The 21,603-nt window shown below is 41.3% G+C and overlaps 1 protein-coding gene across 12 annotated transcripts in view; it reads right to left on the minus strand.

Annotated features, from left to right (window-relative positions):
• The window catches only part of TTC7A (tetratricopeptide repeat domain 7A), a 168,011-nt gene that overhangs the window by 89,285 nt on the left and 57,123 nt on the right, over positions 1-21,603 (minus strand). For all 12 annotated transcript variants that reach the window (XM_050709569.1, XM_035555850.2, XM_035555870.2 and 9 more), the window contains 3 exons: positions 11,168-11,285; positions 4,426-4,483; positions 1,087-1,159 (listed from right to left, as the gene is read on the minus strand). In XM_050709569.1, coding sequence (XP_050565526.1) covers positions 1,087-1,159; positions 4,426-4,483; positions 11,168-11,285 — 249 coding nt within the window. The remainder of the gene's footprint in view (positions 1-1,086; positions 1,160-4,425; positions 4,484-11,167; positions 11,286-21,603) is intronic.

The raw sequence follows: 21,603 nt of genomic DNA on the forward strand, positions 1-21,603 counted from the left end.
ATTTGAATCTTTATTTTCAACGGCAGTTGAAAAGCTGTAATGCTTTTACTCATGGCAAGGGGCAAAAGGAGCAGCAAATCAGACAACCTCCCTAAGAGGCAGAAGCTGTGGGAGAAAGAGGGGTAGCTGAATATTTTTTAATCAAAGACCCTGAGCAAACTGCATCATAAAGCAGCCAGTAGGCTGATGACAAAGTAAAATAAGCCATTTTAATTATCCTTTCTTATTGCAGGCTTCCTCACAACACACTGCTCTCATTATGAAAGGGTTACAAAAGTGACATTATCGAGTGTGCGCTCTCTTGGAACAATTAGTTTAACCTAATGAACACACAGCTCTCCTAATTAGCTCAAGAAAGTAAGAAGGATCCAACTGTTTGACTCGGTGACGTAGACTAAGGAGAGAAAACTGCAGCAAGCAGAATGCCTGCCAAAGAAGGAAAAGATGATGAAATTTCAAATTTAGCTATAGAAGCATTTAATAACTAGGGGCTGCTCTAATAAAGTCTTTGGCTTTTAAAAAGAAGGGACAGAGAAATAAGACAGCGCAGTGTATTTTCTGATCATTTTGATTTTTATGAGCTAACACCCGCAGCGGTGTTCAAATGCCAACTAATCCCACTCGCTGCAGAGCTCCAGCACCCGTCAAAGCCTAACGCCGAACGTGCCCAAGTAAGGAATAAACCAGTCCCCAGCGCTGAGAATGTGAGATCTGGTGTGATACAGAACCAGGCAGTAACAAGAGAGCCTCTGGAGCAGCCTGCAGCAGGGCACAGGGACACGGCATGATACCCAGGGAACAAGAATAAATACCTCTCACCCGCCCTACCCGGACAAAGTTGCTTGGAGCAGGAACAGCACTGCTCAGAGTTAGGGCTGAAAGCACACCCTAGGGAAGACCATTCCCCAGGGCCACATGTACTATGAAATTACTGCTTTAAAAATAAAGTCTTAAATGTATTCTGATTGATATTAGCTATAACGGAGGCAGGAAGGGACCCTGTTTAGCATAGCTTAATCTTGTTCATTTTTACCACCCTTCTCTCACCCTCCTCACACCTCAGTGGTTGGCAATTATTGCACGTACCTGTCTGACAAGAGCCAGCTGCAGTGACAAGTAGAGGATGATTTGGTGATCTTCTGGGCCCAACTCACGTGCTCTTCAAGGACAACCACACAACACAAAAAGAAGCAAGTGTTAGATCGTACTTTCCAGAACTCCTTTGCCACGAGTGACAAACACAGAACTAAGCCCAGTCCTGTCCTACATAACTCAACCAGTAATGGAAGAGCACACTGAGACTTGACAAAAAGCATGCTGATGCTCACCTGGATAAGGCAGGCTCACGGGAATAGATGTGAGAAACACAACTGTCAGGAACTTAAATGCTCAGTCATTAAACATCATTTAATGTTTTGGAACTTCGATATCTGATGGAGAAAGTAGCTCTTAACTCGTGACACAAACCATTTAAGCATTATTTTAAGTAATTTGGGTGAGGGGAGATAGTTGTTCAACTTGCTCCAATATTGACACTTTAAAAACAATAGGAGAGGGTTGGGTTAGCATTGAAAAGTAATCGTTGTTTCTGCTATTATTGTGACTATGAGCACGTGGAGGACTGAAGATCAGAAGCCTGTGATGTCAGCTAATGTCCAAACACACCAAATGTCCTCCACCCTACAGCTTCTAGTCTAATTGTTGACAGCAGACTCCTGATTTGGAAAGGGAAGGCACTGCAGGAGGACTGAGGATTTGATGGCAGGAGCTGAGCCTGGACCAGAACCAAAGCCCTTGCTTCTCAAGCTAGGGCTTCTCCTGTTAAACCAGTTTGGACCTCTCAGACACCACCTTCTAGTCCATGCCAGGCAGAGAGGCACACTGCAGAGACTGCTTGGCTACAGAGGACTGCAGCAACTCCAGCACGCAACGTGGAAGTCCTTCACACGAGCAAGGCTGGTTGCAGGAATGGACAGCCAGGGCAGTTGGCATGAAACTGCAGCCCACAGAGAAGCCCTTAAACAGGGCAATGTGCAGACAAGTTTTGGGGACCTAAACTAGGAGCAGCGTTGGTCAATGGCTCGTACAACGTAGGCAGCCCAGCTCAGGACCAGTGGATTACCGCCTGTTGATCCACAGGGAGTTGCAGATGCATGGAGCTTGCTCCTGGCTCTGTCACACAGCAAAGCTGTCACACACTGGGGAGGTGGGAAAGAGAAAGGACCCTCACAGCAGACTGACACTGACGACCCCTTTTCCAGGCTGTGCTCCAGGATGACAGGGAAGGTGGTCAAAGTTTTTATGAGGGAGAACTGACAGGCTGACAAGGCTGGTGGTTAGAAACCCTGCTAAAACTATTAATTCGCTAATCACAATCAAGCAAATAAAAGTCACAGAATTACTTCAGGAAACAAACCACAGACCATTTTAATGGTGGCCACCTCCCAAATGCCACCTTTGGCCTGTGAGCAAAAACCTGTTGGAATTAACTTTTGTAACTAATGGCTCTAGAACTAATTAATTTAGCATGGACTGAATGTGCCCTACAACTCTGCAAGTCAAGACAGCACTCAAGGATTCTAAAGCAATGCCAAATACATCACAGGTGCAATTAGTACAGGCAAGTCACTTCTCTCCACTTTCTTTAAAGATTTTAAATAAAAGTCCGTAAGGTAGAATCCAGCTTTGCCCCAAACTGTTGGGAGTAGGATGAGCCACCTCTTTTGCAAGCAGCACCTACGAAATCTTCAATACTCTCTCCAACAATACATAACAGGAAAGTTCACGTCGGTCTATGGGAGAAGAGATTAATGGTGCTTTTGGAAAGAGACAGTCATTACGTTACTGTTCTGCTTCCTCAAAAGGTATTAGAAAAATACTTGATCCAAGCCTCCAGCTCAAAAGGCCACTCATAAGGATGGCTACAGGCCAAACCACAGCCTAAGAAATCCTAGATGTACTTTAAAAAGAGGTGGAAAACAAGGGGGGAAAAAATAAAAGGAAACCAAACCCAAGCATAGAGATATTAGTAGCTACTGTCACAACACCCCTGCTGGCTGAAGCTTGAATACCTAATTTCTGGCTAGAACCTTGTCTGCTTCCTAGCTAGAGTTAAGATACCATGAAAACAAGCCACAGCCAGTGGGAAAGGTCAAAGGATAAAAATAAATGTAGTTTAAAAGCACTGCAGTACTGCAATTACAGAAAAATCAGGCAGTAGTGAAGGTATTACATCGGAGTCTGGGAACTGGTGTGATTTTAAGTATACTCCTGATCTAAATAGTGACAGTATAAATGTCTTTTTAAGTACACATTTTTAAATCATTCAGATCCCCATGGCGTAAATATCCATAATTACATTTGTGGTTTCAGCTTGACAAAGGTAAGTTTCCACTACCATGTGCTCCTGCAACCACTACGAAAACAGTGCAGGAGAAACATGCTGGACTCCCCCTTGCTCAGCATCAGAAAAACAGCTAGGATCCAGTACCGTGTTCAACCTGCTACACCCATACCTCGAAATCTCAGATCGTCTTCACTTTTTGTAATGCACTTATGACCACACTAAAACCAGAACGAGATACTTCATCCCAAGACTTTGATCATATAGGCTTCCATTTAGTTGCCATCTGAGCAAATATGCTTACAATGTTGACTGCTCTAACACCTGGTGTATTTTGGGTGATGTGGCTTAGTTGTAACAGGGTCACTTGCACCTCACCTCTCTACCACAACAGAACTGACTAAAAGGGTTTTTAACCTCACGCTACCAAAGGAGTTTTACTGGAGGAAGCAGTAGTTGCAGAGGAGTTTAATTCACAGGTACTTTCAGTGTGTAGCTACTGACTGAATCAGACACCCCACAAAATACATTGGGGAATAACAGGAGAGTGCTGACTACTTTGTATTGCTAGCTCTGTAGCTCTTTTTATTACAACAGCTCGTGCAAACATTCATTAGGATGGCAATCATCTGCTCCCATTGGTAGGCACACTGATGCCAGGTGACCCCACAGCAGCCTACACCTCAGTGGTGAAGGTATTCTCCTACCAAGAGGGATTTTTGTGTTTAGGCCTACTTCACACAGGAACGGATACAAAACCAGCCTTCCACATTCTGCTGCTGGCACCACATAATGAAGCTGCATCTCCCACCACTGTAGATCCCACCACAGCTAACTGGGGGCTAAGTTTATTTCTTTTAATGGTAGAACAAATACTCTCATCTTCATATTCAACTAAATACTCAACACATTTTGCCATCACAGGAATGGTTTTGACAGAAAATCTACTGAACTATTTTCAACATTTCAGACAACATAGCCTTACACACACACACAAAAAAAAAAAACAACATTAAAAATAATTTATTTCAGATTCATCAAAAGAACTACATAATGGAAGAATCAGCAAGATTCCTACTCACCTCTCCAAAGTCTGAAGTGCTTTCTTGTTTAATTCATCCTGAGTGCTCTTCAGAGTAGCTGTAGGACAATATACAATGTAATTTAAGAGCTGAATTCAATGTTTCAGATTCAATAAAAAATGTGCAGAGTACTTCAAACCAGGAGCATAAGAACTGTAGAAACCTGGTGGTGTCTATGATCATGGATGGAAAACATGCCATTTTATTTTTAAAGAAATGTACAAAAACAGTATTTTAACTCAAAATCTCAATTTTATTCTTAAATAAAATTCTTCCAACTCCATTGTCTGAAACCCTGAAGCATTTTTGTTAACATATGCCACTGAAGGGGTCTGGGAGGAGAAGGGGACATATGTTAACAACATAGAACGAGCATGCCAGGCCCTCTGCCAGGCCAGCGTATACACTGAAGGCCTTAACTAGCAGGATGTTCCAACTTTGTAGATACAGACCATCACCACCACCATCTTCATGTAGGTAGGTGTTGCGGGTGGAACAGGAAACACCAGGAGCCAGAGCTACAGCTCCACAACAAATCCCTTAATAACACAACAAACTTATAGGTTATTTCAGGTATGGCATTAGCCACTCACTAATGCCCTACTTGGTGCCTCTGACTGACTAAGGATCCTACCCACTAGGCTCACTTCTTGATGTGTGAATTAATTCCAGTTTTGATGTGAAGAATCATCAAGTTCTTGTTATGCCAGGGTATCATAAGATACCATTATCATCAAGAACAAAGGGAATAGAGGAAGAGCATAGAGAAATAGGACTCTCTTCAATGCAGAATATCTGGCAAGCTAGCGATAAAAGTTCAGAAGTATACTGGCTGCCTTGCTCCAGTTCTTAGTTTCCAGATTTTACATCGCAGAAGTTTCTTGTTCTACCTGTCTTGAACTTGAGAGTTACTGATCAACAATACAAAGAAGTGATGAGTAGTCAGTTAATCCACCAAACATCCACCTATGAATATATTTCACTTCGTATATCAAGTCAATCTAAGCTCCAGAATAGAAACATTGTAAAGTAGAATATATTTCAGAAAAAAAAAACACAACAAAAACAGATAAAATTCAAGTATTCTTGTAAGTTAAGAGGAAAGAGTTTCATTCTCCTAAAAGTTGTACAAATGTAATCACTTTAGATTCTGCAGCACACTAGTTAGTGAAACATTGCAAATAATTTATTTTGCGTAAGCAGTTATAGTCACCAGACCTTTTTTTTTTTAATTCCTAACACCTTCCAATAGCTCTTCAAAACACCAGCTTCGTTTGGGAAGAATCATAAAGATCAAAAATTGCTTATGCCGTAAAATCTGCTCTACGTAGTAAAAACCGAACAAAAAAATTGCAGTTTAAAAAATGAATTTGAAGACATGCACTTTCATGCAAAATGCAACATTTAAAAAAACTGGAAACACTTCACTCTCAATAGCCTTAAATTCAATATTCGGGTCCACTGCCAAATACTGAAAAGTAACAGAGCTGGAGAGCTTACAGAAAAAAAATAAAAGAATTAATATTGACATTCACATAAAAATGCTTGTAGAGACACTGGAAAGGATTTGATTTTAGCTATAAACGTTCACCCAGAAAAATACCAGATTCTGTTTCTTATGGAAACTGCAAGATTCCCTATGTAAGTAACAGCAGTTCTGGAGATGCCACATGATGAGGAAGATGTAAAGACATTTCTATCATTTGCCTCAAAAATAAATGCAAAATGGAGAAGCTAGAAAAACTTTCAGGTTCAGTCTAGTAAGACTTTTTGACTGATGACTGATTAACTTGTAGTCAGAAAGTAAGAGCACAAAATATGTTGTGGAAATGAAATGATTATTCTACAATAACACTCAGCTTTGACTCTGCACTGCTAGGAAGCAACACGCAAGTCCCACCTCCCACAGTATGAGCTGCATATTCAGTTGCAGCTAAATTGGAAATCTGGTTGTTTGTCTCTAGATTTGTGCCTGATTTTGATAAACAAAGTTTGAGTTCTGCCATTTGTACAAAAAGGGTCTTTACACTTTGAAGAGAGAAACTAGGAAAAAAAACAATGAAGAGCGATTTGGGGTGGGATACAAGAGCTGAGGAGACAACTGAGCAAGTTCACTGGAAGTATGACTTGACTTTAACTAGAAACAAACTGAGCTCAAAATGCGACTCTCAGGCTCTGGAGCAGCATTCCACCACACAGTCTTCATGACCAATCCCAAATACACACACCATGTACAAAGGCCACGCACAGAACGATGGAAGAAGTTAAAAGATATCTCATGGACAGTAACAGTTAAGTTCCTCCCTCTCTTTTAAAATGGAAAAAATCCACATTTCTACACAAAATCTATGGTGCAAGAGAGGCTGTGCCATTGTTTGTTACCTCAGCATTGCAAAATTTTTAAACCAAAGTGCATAAAAAATGAGAGCAGAATTTGGAAGGTCAATTTTGAAGGACCCTGTACCCTTGTACATCTAATGCAGCAACTGCTGAGTGCATTTTTAGCACATTTAAGTTAGTTTTACATACATTTTATAATAGCTACGTGCTCAGAAGGTGAGCAAAACTCCCAAGTAAATTTGTACTGAAGGGCAGACAGAAGCCATAAGTTTAAACATTTCATAGCCTGGAAACATGTTTACTGCAATCTTTTAGGTTCTTTCCACTGCTCCTCCCCCAAGTATTGCTAGGTCTCCATCATAGATAATATTTATATGCTTGATGAATAAATACAGTGATGATATGACTCAGTGTTTAATATTTGTGCCTCAAATTTACAAAATCTGTGCAAGTTCCTCCTACTCCCATGCCCCCCTCATGCATCCTCTTTCCATCTCCCTAGCAGAATGAACTACTTTTTTCTTAGATAGTGAGAAGTCATCATCTCTGCAACCTGCTTAGATCACCGAGAAGCTCTCACTTCAGCCAAAGAAAAGCTTGCACTAAGGGGACACAATTAGATGACTGTAACTAGACCTCTAAAGCTGTGCTCCTTTCTCTAGGACTGACGGCACTAACAAATTTTCAGCATCTACTCAGCTTTACCCACTATGAGCATGGCTGCTACAGCTCTACTAACAAAAAGGTTGTATGATACTTATTATTTAGATGAAAATAGCAGAACAAAGCACGGTCTGACCAAAGTAAGGGAGAGAACACCAGGGAGTCTAAGTTTCTGTAACAGATATTCCTGTAACACACAGAACTTTTCAAATTGTACCTTAGGAGCCCAAGATTCATTCTCAAAAGCACTCAGGATTTTAAAGGAGCTTTAGCGTTACCAAAAGTCAACAGGATTTTCAACAGTTTGGTACCCAAATAAAAATAAAATACAAGCTCTAAAGTCACATTTGAAAACGGACAAAGGTAAACTCTGTGTTAGTGAGAAGGTGCAGCACAGTAGGTGTAAATGCATGGAGTGAAACAATGCTGAGGATCAGCGTGAAAACTGCAAACATGGGGTCAGGGGTCTAGTTCCAGTCTTGTCCCTTGGACTGAACCCCCATGAGCAGCTGCAACATAATGAGGTTTATTTTTGCGGCACAGTTCTATGACAAAAGGATCCAGTTTGTGTTCTCCAAAACTGGTCTGTCGCATGAATCACAATGTTAAGAAGTGGGGATGATCAAGATTTGAACTTCAAAAATACATTTCTGATCTAAAACACCTACATACATACAGCCTTTTGCACACACCAATGGGTTTCCAAACTGCTTCCGAGTTAAGACAACTAATACTGAAAGTTAAACAGTTTTAGCACCCAGGATTATAATTAATGATTGTATGTGTTGATCATTATCTCCAGATGCAAAAATGATGGGTTTATTCACTGGTAGGCAATATCTAACTTTTATTTTTGTTTAAACATTGACTGGTAATGTCAGTATACTGATTATTTATACAACCCACAAGGACTGCTAGGAAAAGTTTCCATTTCAGTCTCTGATTTGTGGCCTTATACCGAAATTCTAAATGAAAACAGAGATGCAGAACACTCTCCTTCTCAACTAAGTAAAGAGAGTGAGGGTATGTTAACCTACAAATATTTAAAAATGAGACATGAGGTGGTGATGTTAGATAAGAACATGCTCAACTTGTCTTTCCTCTTTAGCCTGTGGTAAATTCATCTCACATTCCCCTGTCTTCAACGAATTCTTCATGAGACCTAGGGGAAGCAAAGTTGACACTACAGCTTAAGTCAAAACAAACTATAAGAAGCAAGAAAAAGGTTTGCTGTTGAAATTGCCTCATTGGGAACACATTTGGGACACAGAAAATTTAGATAGATGGACTTTCTGTATGAACAAGAGACTTGTGCTTTTAAGAGTGAGGCAAAAGTGGTGGTGACTTCCTCTGAGGACACATCTTTCAGCAACTTCATTGAGCCTTCTTTCAAGAAAGATGCAATTAGATATTAAGAACTTGGAAGCTACATACTGCTATGCAGCACAAGTTTCAGGAAATCTTACTTCATCCAGGAGTAAATCTAATAGTTGTAAATTGACTTTATCAAATACTCCCACAAGTACTTTGAATTATCATCCAGTGGCATTTGCTCTTCTCATTTCTGCAGAAAGCGCTTGATAAAAAGCAGTCACATAAGAAAGGCCTTAATACAACTCCTCAGTGCCTTTGTCACACAGGATAATAAATATTTACTAAAATGACAAATTAAGGAGAAAAAGCCTAACCTTGGTTGGAAGGCGTCTTGATATACCGCTGTAAGCTTTATAAGGCAGTTGGTTAAATGTTTCTGAAACAGCTGTCATTTAAAATGCTGATTCGCTGAAAATCAGCCTAAGTAGAAAGTTATGGAAATCACATATAGACACAGATGTTTGCATGTCTGCACATGTCACTGTGAACTGGTATAAACACAGTGATAAATGACTGACACTATGAAGCAGGATTAATAGCAGGGTTGCTATCTTCCCTTCAACATGTTGTATTCTTGCTTCCACACTGAGATAGGCTTTTTATTAACAACACTAGTGAAAAACATCTCATTAGTGCAAATTTGATGTTTTCTAATAAAATGCTGTTCCATATTTGTGATCATCATAAGTAGGCTTTTGAAGGATGTGATCCATTTCATTAAAACATAACCTGAAAATGCAAATACACTCTTCAGATTTTCCTTAAATAACTGTGTGAGTGGCCCTGTTGACTTACGGGCTAGAGATATGAGGAAGAGAAGGCAGATATTCCATTGTTTCAGAACAAAATCAGATACTAATCTGGACAAAATTCCAAGGCAACTGTTATGAAGACTGTTTATTTAATATTAAAAAGGACACTTACCATGTCTTCCGAACTAACCTCTTGAATACTCAAGGAAGACTTCTCTTTCAGAAGAAAAAAAGTTTCCAACTTGTGTTTTGGTGCACCAAAGTATTTTTAGAGCACAACACATGCCTCTGCAACTCCATTCTTTAGAAACTCTTTTCTTTCCATAGAGGATAATAAATAGATTGTAATGGGGTTAGCACACAAACCCTTCTGTCTCTGAAAATAGTCTCTGGGATCTTGTATAGCTTTAGGGACAGTTTAAACAAAATCTAGGCAAAATGCCCTAAGGAATTAGGCTGTTAAGCAGAGCTCAATGTTTAACGAACTTAAAAAAAAAAAAAAAAAAAAAAAATTCAGGCTAGACATACGTTTCTTGATATGAACTTACTAAGGGAAACTATTCAGAATCAGAGAAATGGAGAACTGAAAGGAGCAACACTGCATGTTACCCTCCATGCTGGAAAGCAGTTCTCAAACCACCTGATCAGATAGATGTGCCTGAAAAAAATACACTGACTTGCACTTCTGAAATATACAAGCTGCTTCCTCAAACACATGCCTTACAAAATTTTGGTGTAATTTGTAAGACCATAGTACTTCCATGATACCATACAGGCTGTCACTGTAGCTTTGTTTCAGGCTCATCTGCTGGAAGAAGTTTGTTTCTGTGGAACACATCTGACAGAAAAGCCATTGCTGGCATATGGTGTGGACTGCTGATTTGATTAGGAAACAAACTAGCTCAGCCATTATTCAAAGAAACTATGTTAGCAAGCCTTCTACCTATGGTAGAAGTCATAGAAGAAGCAAAGGTGTATCCAGCTGTGAGCGTGATGAAGGTCAAATCTAGATCTCTCCTAAACACCAGGACTTTCAACCCTTCAAACTACTAAGCACCGATTCTGCAGAAGCACACTGTCTGATCACACAAAACCCAAGCAGTCAACATTAAAAAATTAAATTCTTACATTGTATGTAGTCAACATCCATAAGTACCAATGAGAAAGATATTTTTATCTTGTTTACTTCTAAGCAGAGAAAGAAACTGCATCACAGAGAGGTTGAATCTCTGTGGGGAATCAGTATCACGCTAGGAACTGAAGTCAGGCATTTCTGCCTCCAGTTCTTGGATTATATTTCTTTATGTGATTTATGAGTGGGTGACAAAAATATGAAAATAGATCAAAAGTTCAACTTTTTGTTGTGCAAATAAGTGAAAGAAATGTATCACAAAAATCCAAATAAAGCACACCAAGAATCATTGACTACAGTCAGATTAGCATCTTCTAGGTAATGACGTGTTTCCTCTTTTACCTAAAAAATTATTTTTTGTTACTACAGAAGAAAGTTGTCTGAAGAAGTGAACACTCCCAATTTGTCTTGCAATTTTCTATGACCAGTCATCACTAAAAGCACAGATTCTAATAAGTTTCCCACAAACAGGATAACTCACCATCAGTAGCTTGAAGACTGTATGAAAGACCCAGTGCCAGGTAACCCTTTGCTAGGGACTCTCCAGCATCTTCACCCAGGTCTATCACCATTTTAGCAAAGCATTCTCCTTCTTCCAGCTGCAAAAGATGACAGGTTGACAATTATATGCATTTCTGCTATACCTGCTTCAGTAAGGCTACCCTCTTATACATGTATCAGTAAGAGATCTGAGAGCCACTCACAACAAGGCTTCAGAGACCACAGTAAGTGCTCATAGAAAGGAGAACATAGAAGGCCACTTTATCAGACCTTGATGCACATTCCCATTTTCAGAAGAGTTCTGGTCTTGTTTTAAGTATCCACCCTAAACTATTTTCAGTCATTTAACGTTAACGAAGGGCGGTATCTTACTTTTGTTTCCCTCCAGGGGAATCACAGTCTTAAACACCAATGGACTAACCACTTACATATCATCCTGGCAGTATATTGAGAGGTCTAACAGGTATCTTCCTTTAAACAAAGACCATCTAGGTTTGCTGTACAATGCTTTTAAATCCTAGCAAATTTTACTTCTTTTTAAAACTTTACAAAACAAGCAAGATCTTCACTGTAAGCTGAGTTCAGCTGTTGCTTGCAGTTCTACCACCACAATGAGGCAGCAAATGCAGGACCCAAATTTGATCTGAAATGCTGTACTACCTTACCAGCTGGTGCTGCATGCACTAGCTACATTTGGTATCTTTTCGCAAAGACACAGTTCCCTTAGAGATGCATTTTAGAATCACAGAATCCTAGTATGGTTTGGGTTGGAAGGGACCTTAAAGGCCATCTAATTCCAACCCCCTGCCATGTGCAGGGACACCTCCCACCAGACCAGGCTGCCCAAAGCCCCATCCAGCCTGGCCTTGAACACCTCCAGGGATGGGGCACCCACAGCTTCTCTGGGCAGCCTGTGCCAGTGCCTCACCGCCCTCATTTTATACTACAGATTCTAATGGGAAGAGAAGCATTTGTGAACTCTTGGCATCAACCTCCAAAACAGCGTCTTCTATTACAGCACAGAGTGCTCCCCTCAACCTTCCTTTCCAACTGATGATGCAGACCTAAGTCTGAAAAAAATATAAAGATTCTTTAAAATCAGAGTGAATGAGAATTTTTAACCAAAAACAATTCAAATCTTTTATGGCAGAACAGTGTTCCTCATTTCTAACCTTAAATTCTCATTAACATCACTCACCCTTCACATGCAGAAAAAGACTAAGAACTGTAGACTGTACATATCTGAAAAAATCAAGGTTACAGATGTACAGGTAAAAGTTCTAAGTAAGGCTTGAAATATACAGAGCCTACAAGAACATCTTGTGTGCGTACAAGGCAGTCTGCAGACCCTGTCAGCCATGATCAGCGTGACCTTTAATCAATAGCCAGACTGCTACCAAAATAATCCTACTTTTAGAAACTTCTATGACAAGACAACCAACTTTCTGGGATGGAATTATTCTGTCTGCAGAAAATCCTTTTTCTTTTTTTTTTTGGAATCCAACGTTTTAGGTGCAAGTACTGCAGTTGTAACCGAAATGCACTCTCTTAAGACTCAGCTTTGTCAGACTACAGCACCTCACAGTTCTTTAACATCTAAAAGGAGTCACCTGTAAGGAAACCAAAAAAATGGGACAGTAGACCAGAAAATTTCCTTGTGCAGCAATGTGTTCATACATTATTTATGAACAAAATCTACTTGATATACTAGCCTGCCAAGAGGGCTCCTTGTTACATCCCTTGCAGACATTCAGGTGATGACATTAACTAATAGCTACATAAACAGACAAGTTGGTATTTATTAGATGGTATCAAACATAAGGAGGTCTTCGCTGGTAATATAAGTATGAAGAAAGGTCTGAAAAGTCTGGGAGTGAAGAAGCTCCACTGCTTGGGTCTTTTCCTCGCTTGTGCATCTCCCTGAGGCCACAGCACTTCAGACTAAATGTAGGCCAATAGTTTTCAAATTTCTGAAGCTTCAGACCAGTCAGCCCAATGATCAACACGTATTTCGTCAATCCTTCACTGAAATTTGCAAGCATTACAGTACTGCTGATTGCTTAGTCAACTATGAGTCTGGAAACTGCTAACTGAAATAGGGGAACCCTCCCCACAGGCATACTTGGCGTCACCAAGCAAATTGCAAAGATCATCTTTAATGGCAAAATCCAAAGTCTTCTGATAACACTGGAAATAGTTCTGCTAACTTCAGCGATGCTCAAATGAGACCCTTTAAACTCCCAATCACATCAGCAAGACTGAAGTTTGTTCCAAGAGACTTAATCCTGTAAGTTGCCCTACAGACTTCCCTGTCACATACTGATGCATGTTCTGGACCATTGCCTAGGACAATGGAAGAAGAAAATGTCCCGTGACTCAGCATGGAGGAAAAAACACACAAAAAACCTTCACATGAAACAATAACTGAATTCTTCAGCTCTCAGGAACTTTTATGTAAAGCATGAAATCTTTGCAGCCAGAAATTTAATTATGCACCTCTTTTGCCATCATAAACACTAATATTCCCACTCTTTCTTCATTGTTTCTCCTCTTCTCCCCACATACACTTTCGTCCAAGAAGTCTCCATTAGATGAAGAAAAGAACTATACAAGGAATTCTAATGACTAGTGAACAAGGGTAGGAGTGGGCAGAGCATATGAAAAAAGAGATTAAATGAAAGGTTTGGAGTTGAAATGCAGACATTTAAAATTGGAGAGATTTTGCTCCATTGTTTCTCTGAATGGTCACCTGATGGTGTTTCCAGTCCCTGACTGATGGCCTATGCTGCATAAATCAGCAGCACACCATTCAGCTTTCTTGCCTGCCAGTTACCCAGGGCCACCTGTGAGTGCCAGATTAATCTATTGTATGAATAACTAAAAACATGACTTTTCAGAACAGCTGAAAGAGCACTTCTAGCACAACCGTTCTGGTAAACATTTGTTCGTACTAACACTAATGGTGCTTTGACCAGCCACAAAGACTTTCACAAATGCAAACTTGGGGCAGCCGAAGGCTGCTTTGAAAACAAGTGGCCTCGCAAAGCGCAGCACAGCTCTGCGGCCGGTTCTGTTTGAGAACATTTACTTTTCCTCCTTGCAGCACTCAGCCACGTCCCCTGCCAGCCCTGCTGTGACTGCCATCTGCCCCCTCTTCTCCAATTCGCCTACTCTTCAATCATTCTGGGCAGCCGTGAAAAGCAAAACCTTCCGCTCACATCATCCATCCACTGTGCGAACTGCCCCGTACCGGAGTGCGCTTGGGGTGAGAAATCCTCCCCTGCACGCTGTGCTGTGCTGAGTGAGGGCCCAGGAGCCAGCCTGAGCTGTGATCTGACAGCGCAGCTGTGCCCACAGGGGTCCTAAAGCATAGGAGGTGCCTCCACTTTGCTCTAGCAATAGGAAAAGGAGGGCTTAAGGCCCCCAAACAAGGCCTCAGTCCCCCGGAGACCCACCAGGCAGACTGTCATGTGTTGTGAAGCAGCAGGAGCTGCTGTCCCTTTCCCCTCTCCCCACACGGTGCCAGGCACGCAAGTCTCACCCCATGGGGCTCCCATAAGTTGAAAAGCCCAAGGGATGCAGAAGTGAGCTAAGCTGTGGAAGGTATATGAGGAAGAGTCAGCCATGCCTACTCTGGATGCACAGCCAGGAGCCCAGACTCAACACAAGGGAACCTAAATGGTTTGTTCGCTTCAAAGGGGGACATCAACTATGGAAAAAAGATTTCTTTGGGCTGGTAACAGCTTAAATTCAGTTTCTTTAGAATCACTACTTGTTATTCCCTCAGAAGCAAGCAAAAACAGTCTCCAAGGAGGTACACCTCCAATCTGGCCCTTGCTGTTGTTCTATTCTTCCACATACTTCACACTGAATTGCTTCTTGAGCAAAGGGTTGCAGGGAGAAGTTCTCTACCTTTTGAGACCTCCACAGAAGAGAGCCCAGAATGCAGGTGTTGGGGAAAAACAACCTGAAAGGAACTTGTAATCTGAACTGAAGCTGTATAACCTGTCAGGAGGCACTTGGAAGCATTAGCTAAGCAACCCCTCCTCAACACCAGAAAGGAAAACGCCCATGGCACCTGGAGAGAAACAGGCTGCCAAGCCATGAGCAGACACTGATAAGATTGTAATATTGTGGGACTGTAATATTGTGGGTTTTTTTTCCTATCCCCTTCTCACCCCCTCCATCTTCTTTGATGAAACAAGGAGCATTTGTTAGCTGCACAACCCTAAGGGATGTTCTCCCTGAAACACAGAGCGGCTGTTCCAGCTACCCCTGGTATTTGAGCACAGGTTTGGGTGAGCGCTCAAGCCAAGCCCAGGGGCACACTGACAAGGGAGTGGGAAACAGCAGGTGCTGTCCCCTGGCCTGTCGCCACCACCCAGCTTGTTTTTAGAAGAGCTCCAGCCCTACCCCACTGAATCAACACCCTCCAGGACTGCAAGCGGGTGCTGCAGCTCCCACCAGCACAGATTTAGAACAAGTGAGGACAAGCAAATTGATGTTGTACAGCAGCACGGAAATGGCACCTTACTGCACTGAAAAGGAGAGCACAAGGGAGGAGGCAGGAAACACATCAAGCGACACTGGCCTAGGACAGCAGACAAGGTTAGAGAAACTGGGGAGTCTGGACATCAGCAAGACTGAGAAATGCCCACGCACGTAAGAGATCCAAATGCTACAGGCAGGGGATCTACACAAAGTTGCACATGATATTAACTAGGTGGATTGGCTTCTTATTTTTGTTATAGTGGGCTGTAGGTATGGAGACTAATACAAAGAAGAGGGAAAAAAATCAATAAATAATGAGAAAATGAGGAAAAAGAGGAACAATGCATATGAAGAGAGTGTCCAGTAAGGTGCAGCGTAACAGAAAGGCCTTCGTCCCACAGCTGCTTACAGCTTAAAACATAAATCATGTTACATATGTCAGGAAATAAAAATTCCAGTGCTTTCCATTGTTGGTCTGTTCAGCATTATCCGTGTCACCAGTGCTAAGCCTGACAATTTACCCAGCACGTAAGCTCAGCCCTCTGCACTTAGTAACATTTGCGCTTTCCCTCCACTGCATCAAGAATGGTTTGCTCACACAGAAAATTTATAGAAAGCAAAATTCTTGGTCACCTTTGACATCTGAAATCCTTGGGATTGCCCCAGTAACACTAGCTGTGATGTCAGCAAGAATCTCTTTCAAAAGATGGAGGAAATCTCTAGTAGCTTCTTACAATTCTCCCTGCCTCCTCAGTAGCCTCTTGCTCACAGCGATGTCAGTCCTTCGGAGAGGCTGCTTAGCAGGTGGAATAACTCGGATAATGGGACTAGATTTGATCTCTCAATGTTATTCATACCACAGTAAAACCTAAGCATTGCCATGCAACTCCAGGGCTCCTAGGTGACTGGGTACAAGCACATGCACATCATTTATCATCTGTAGTGACAGGGTCAACAACAGATAGAAGGAGAGAGAAGCGCTCTCGGATTAAGTGGTCTGTGAAAGTAATGAATGATAAGCCGTTACCTCAGAAGTATGCAGCTCTAAATCTTCATCCTGCCAACCTCCCCCCCCCCCCCCCCATCATGTATTGACCTCATGGGACATCTTACACTCTTTAAGACTCCATGCATGGTCTGGCCTGGCCTGACCTGCTCTCTTCTCCCTTTACCCTGACTGATAGCACGATCTCCACCTCCCCACACTAGGATCTGTAAGTCAAACCAACTGAGGGAAGCGGTTGTGAGGTACAGCACTACCTTGTAGTGCAGTTTTTGCCATGGGATGAAGTCCCTTCTAAAGTTCATACTAGCTGGTAACAGCCATCACGTGACACTACACAAGTTTACCACTACAATCCTATTTCTGTGGTATCAATTGTGTGTCACTAAAAATAGTAAGAATATGCCTCATGTCTTCTTACTCTTAGACCAGAGTCCTTGAAGATTCAAGCCTATCCTAGGACCGCAATTCATTTGTCTCCATGTGTATTTACCAAGTTTTCAATGTGCCTCCATTGAAATCAATGGAGTAAAAGACACAAGAAAGCATCCTAGTAACCTTAAATAAGACTCATAAAATGGAGAACATCAGTATTTGACACTTGTCTTTAAGCAGATGTTGTAAAAATATCAAAACCAGAACATCTGCCAAAACAGGGTCTTGGGGAAGCTAGATTAACAGTGAAATTACCACCACTGTACTATTAAAATAGCTATTAAAAGGAGGAAACTGCAGCAAGTCTTTTAGTAGGTATCACTCTGAATTGGCAGTGGACCAAGACAGGACAACTGCAGCATGGACATTCGCCTCTAAGCTACAGAAACTTTCCTATGAAAATTTAAAATGACAATGAACTTCAGTAGTCCAAAATTTCATAGTGCTTTCTGGAAAGCTAAAAGACAGCTGGCTAAACAAAAAATGGCCTTTGTGTTCCCTGGCTATAATCATTCCCATGTAAGTTCATTAAACTCTTGTGCTGAAACCCTGGCAAAGTGGAATGCCAGGCAGCATGGTGCCTCAAAAGTGATTTTGAGCTCACTACAAAGACCTTTAAAACACACCAGTTTAATGTGCTATATACAATATAAAAGTTCCAACTTTGTTGAAAATTGTGTGTCATGAGCTTTGTTAAGTATGGGTCTAGCTGCATCTTGGCCAGACAAGTGTGGTCTGCACAGGTACACTGTTCTGGAGCTTTTCTAGTCCTCTAAGACAACTGGCACAAGCTTTGGAACTAACGATGTATTGATTTGCTGTTCAGTCTGCTTTTTTTTTCCCTTCAATTTGCGAAAAATGGTAATTCTGAAAATGGCAACCAAAACATTCCTTACTTCACTCAGCTGTTCAATGCAGGCCAAATCCTGGAAGCTAGTGGTCGAGTGGGCAGAGCATCTGCTGATGTAGGCCAGCATGGTGCCAGTAATATGGCAGTGGAGCAGGGCCAATTTACTTCAGCTAATAATCTGGTCATACTGTCACAACAGAAGCTGAGGACATACAGCTATTTTCCACATCAGGCTCTGCTACATATTGATTTGCATGGCACAGTATGAACACATGCACGTTTCTACTTTGATTTGTTTTGCACCGAGAGATTATTTCATAGATGTGATCTGGGCACTCTCAAGGTTGTAAATCACTATGGTACAATTCTATTAGTTTTTTTCTGGTTCTTTATGTGTGTGGAGATACCATGTACAGAGACAGCAAAATGAGTTAAATGACCATTAGATTAATCAGGAAAGAAACTGTTCTGTGTTCCTCATGACACTCTGCAATTATCCAGCAGCATAAACGATGTTAGTGGTTTCTTTTATTGCTAGGAACTGAAATAAGACTAAACTACTGCTTGTCCATGGACTATAAACAAACTGAATACACTACTGCACCAAAAGCACATAATAGGCAGATCCAGGACATATAAATATATAAATTAGCTGTTTCATTTGTATAAACAGTGATCTGATTTCATCCATTTCCTGCCTACCTAGCAATCAAGCACACAGATATAAAACAATTAATTTTTCAGTTAGGAAGTATATGTTCTGAAAAGCAAGATGCATTTGAGTATTTGTAACTGTTAATATTTGTCCATTAGACTGTTCCAGTGCCATGCCTACCCTTCTTTCTATTTATACTGGCATTGATCAACTTGTTCACTTCCAGTTTAAATGATTCAATTCTGTTTTGATTGCCATGTAATTTAAATGCAAATAATTACTGCAAAGATGACATTTAGAAAAACAGCTCTGCTAAGCAGGAAGGTCTTTATTAGGCAGAGGAGTTTGCCAGTAATATCAGAAGCATCCCTTTAACTGCAAGATGTGGAAACCTATCATTTCAGTTCTTTTAAAAGATACTCAGCTTTCTCTCTGGCTCCCCTTAATTAAAACTATTCTATGGTATCACTAAGGTTTCGTATCATAGGCCACTGAGTGAAAGGAAGAGGGGAGAAGAATATTATTTGTTTTTAGTTCATATGGCTACACTCTAGATAACCACAGGCTATACTCTAGATTACCATCTTGTGAAATCATGTTTGTATTTCAGACTGCAATCTGATTCTGATGCAAAAACACCAAGTGTTTCATACAATGAAAAAGCAGCAGTTACAGGGAAAAGAAAAAGAAAAAAACACAACACTGAGATAGTTAAAACCAGTTCACTTCTCCCTTCTTTCTTCTGCTATTAGGGTTAGACTGTTGCTTTTACACTTTTGTCACGTATGAGAAATCTAGAGATACCAAACTGCCTGAGGATGGAGATGTGATTGTTGCAGTCTCACCTTTCCTCAATGTCCTTATAGCAAAGTATTCTTTATATGTCAGCTGTGAATCCAAAGAGATGTTGAGAGGCAGCAACGAGGAGGACAAACTCTGTCTTTGCTCATTCCCTGCCATAACAGCATCTTCAATTTGGGCTTATAACTGCACATCCAACTCCTCATCCCTCACAGTTGGCAGACTTTAATGGCACCACTTGAAATTAAGTCCTCACTAGTGAGAACTGCATGAACACCAGGGTAACACATGAAAGAGAAGGAGCCTGACATTTCTCTTCTTGCATTATAGAAACCTGGTCCTTTCACCTCAACAAACACCAGTGACCCAGTGTCTGGTAGAATGCCTTCCCTAAAAGGCACTGCTTCTGTTAAACTGGAGATCATCCCAGGGATCTTGATTCTAGCACGGAGTCTTACAAGATGCATTCACTCCCCTTCTCAAAGCAGGGTTAAACAACTGAACCCCAGAAACCATTTTTAAGTTCTGAGTATCTCTCCACGTATGGAGACTCCACAATCTCTCTGGGCAACCCGTTTCACTGTCTGAGCACCTTCACAGTAAAAATAAGTAAATATTTTTAAAGTGTAAATTAAATTTCCTGTAGTCCAAACACTCACCCTGTCACTTGGTACCACTAAGAAGAATCTATCATCTTTACTCTCTCTCCCCTCATCAAGTATTATATACTTTGATAAATAAGATCCTCCAGAGCCACTTTCTCAAGGTGGAACACTCCCACTCTCTCAGTTTCTCCTCGTATCTCAAATGTTCCAGTCCATTCGTGAGAAGTCGTTTTTGTGGCCTTTCACTGGACTCCAGTATGTCTTTGTGCATCCTGTACTTCTGTGTGCATCCTGTACTAGGGATCCCAGACTTGGACTTCAGATGCAGTCTCACCAAGGTTCAGTAAAAAGGGAGGACCACTTCCTTCAACCTGCCAGCAGTGCTGTCTTCTAACGCAGCCCAAGATGCTGGTGGCCTTCACCACAAAGGCACATTGCTGATTCATGTTCTGCATGTCTAGCAGAACCCCCAAGTCACAAAATGGTTGAGGTTGGAAGGGACTTCCGGAGATCATCCAGGCCAAACCGCCCGCCAAGCAGGGTTACCCAGAGCACATCGCACACGATTGCATCCAGACAGGTTCTGAATATCTCCAGAGAAGGAGATGCCACAGCCTTTCTGGGCAACCTCTGGTCCTTTTCTGCAAAGCCAAAACTCCTTTTCCAGTTAGTTGGCACGCCAGTATGTGATTATTCCTCCCCAAGTGCAGGACTTTGCATTTCCTTTTGTTGAACTTACTAAGAAGTGTTGGCCCACTTCTCCAGCTGATTAGGTCCATCTGAATGGGGACCAGACTCAACTGCAGGCAGACTTTGGCTTTCCTAGCACTTGTTGGCTTTCCTTCCCACCTTGTTGGATCTGTGTTCACAGAGCAGGAAGGCAGTAGAGTAGAAGAATTACTTGCAGTACAGAGATCCCAAGTTCATCTCCCATATTAAAGTTCTGGCTCCTAAGCAAAACCTACCCTGATCTCAGAAAGATTTCCGTTAAATTTCACACGTCTGTTCTGCTGGCTTTTTTTCCTCCTGACAAGCATTGAGATGGTAGAATTGCTAGAGGAAGCTGTCAGGCTGCAAGTCCCCTAGTATGGCTCCATAGGAATGCAGGAATTTAGCCCATGAAGCAACTCTAACTTCAGACGCTATACAGAGAAAAAAAAGATCAATATACTTGTTTTTTTAGGCTAATAACAACTTGACTTTGCTTTGAAAACCTCATACATGCTAATGAGTCTTCAACACAGCTGTAATGTCCAGCTTACATATTGTTTTAAAATCTCTAAGAATCAGAAGAAAAATGCATTTGCTTCACTGTGAATGTTATTTTACACTGTGAGTATTTTACGTCACTGAATACCTTTCAGCCCTCAAAATTTACATACTGAGCTAAGGATACAAGAGAGCTAAATTGCTCTGTGAATTAGGTAGTTCAGCAAGGATTCCCTCAAGGTCCTCAGACCTGAAAGATTTTTTCCTAGAACAAGATGCTTTCTAGTTTTTCCTGACTCACATATGAGTTCAACCATTATAGTTTGAACAGTATAGTTCATTCAAAAACATATATAACCAGGTGCCC

The sequence above is a fragment of the Cygnus atratus genome, chromosome 3 (assembly GCF_013377495.2).
Source record: "Cygnus atratus isolate AKBS03 ecotype Queensland, Australia chromosome 3, CAtr_DNAZoo_HiC_assembly, whole genome shotgun sequence".
Taxonomy (NCBI): domain Eukaryota; kingdom Metazoa; phylum Chordata; class Aves; order Anseriformes; family Anatidae; genus Cygnus; species Cygnus atratus.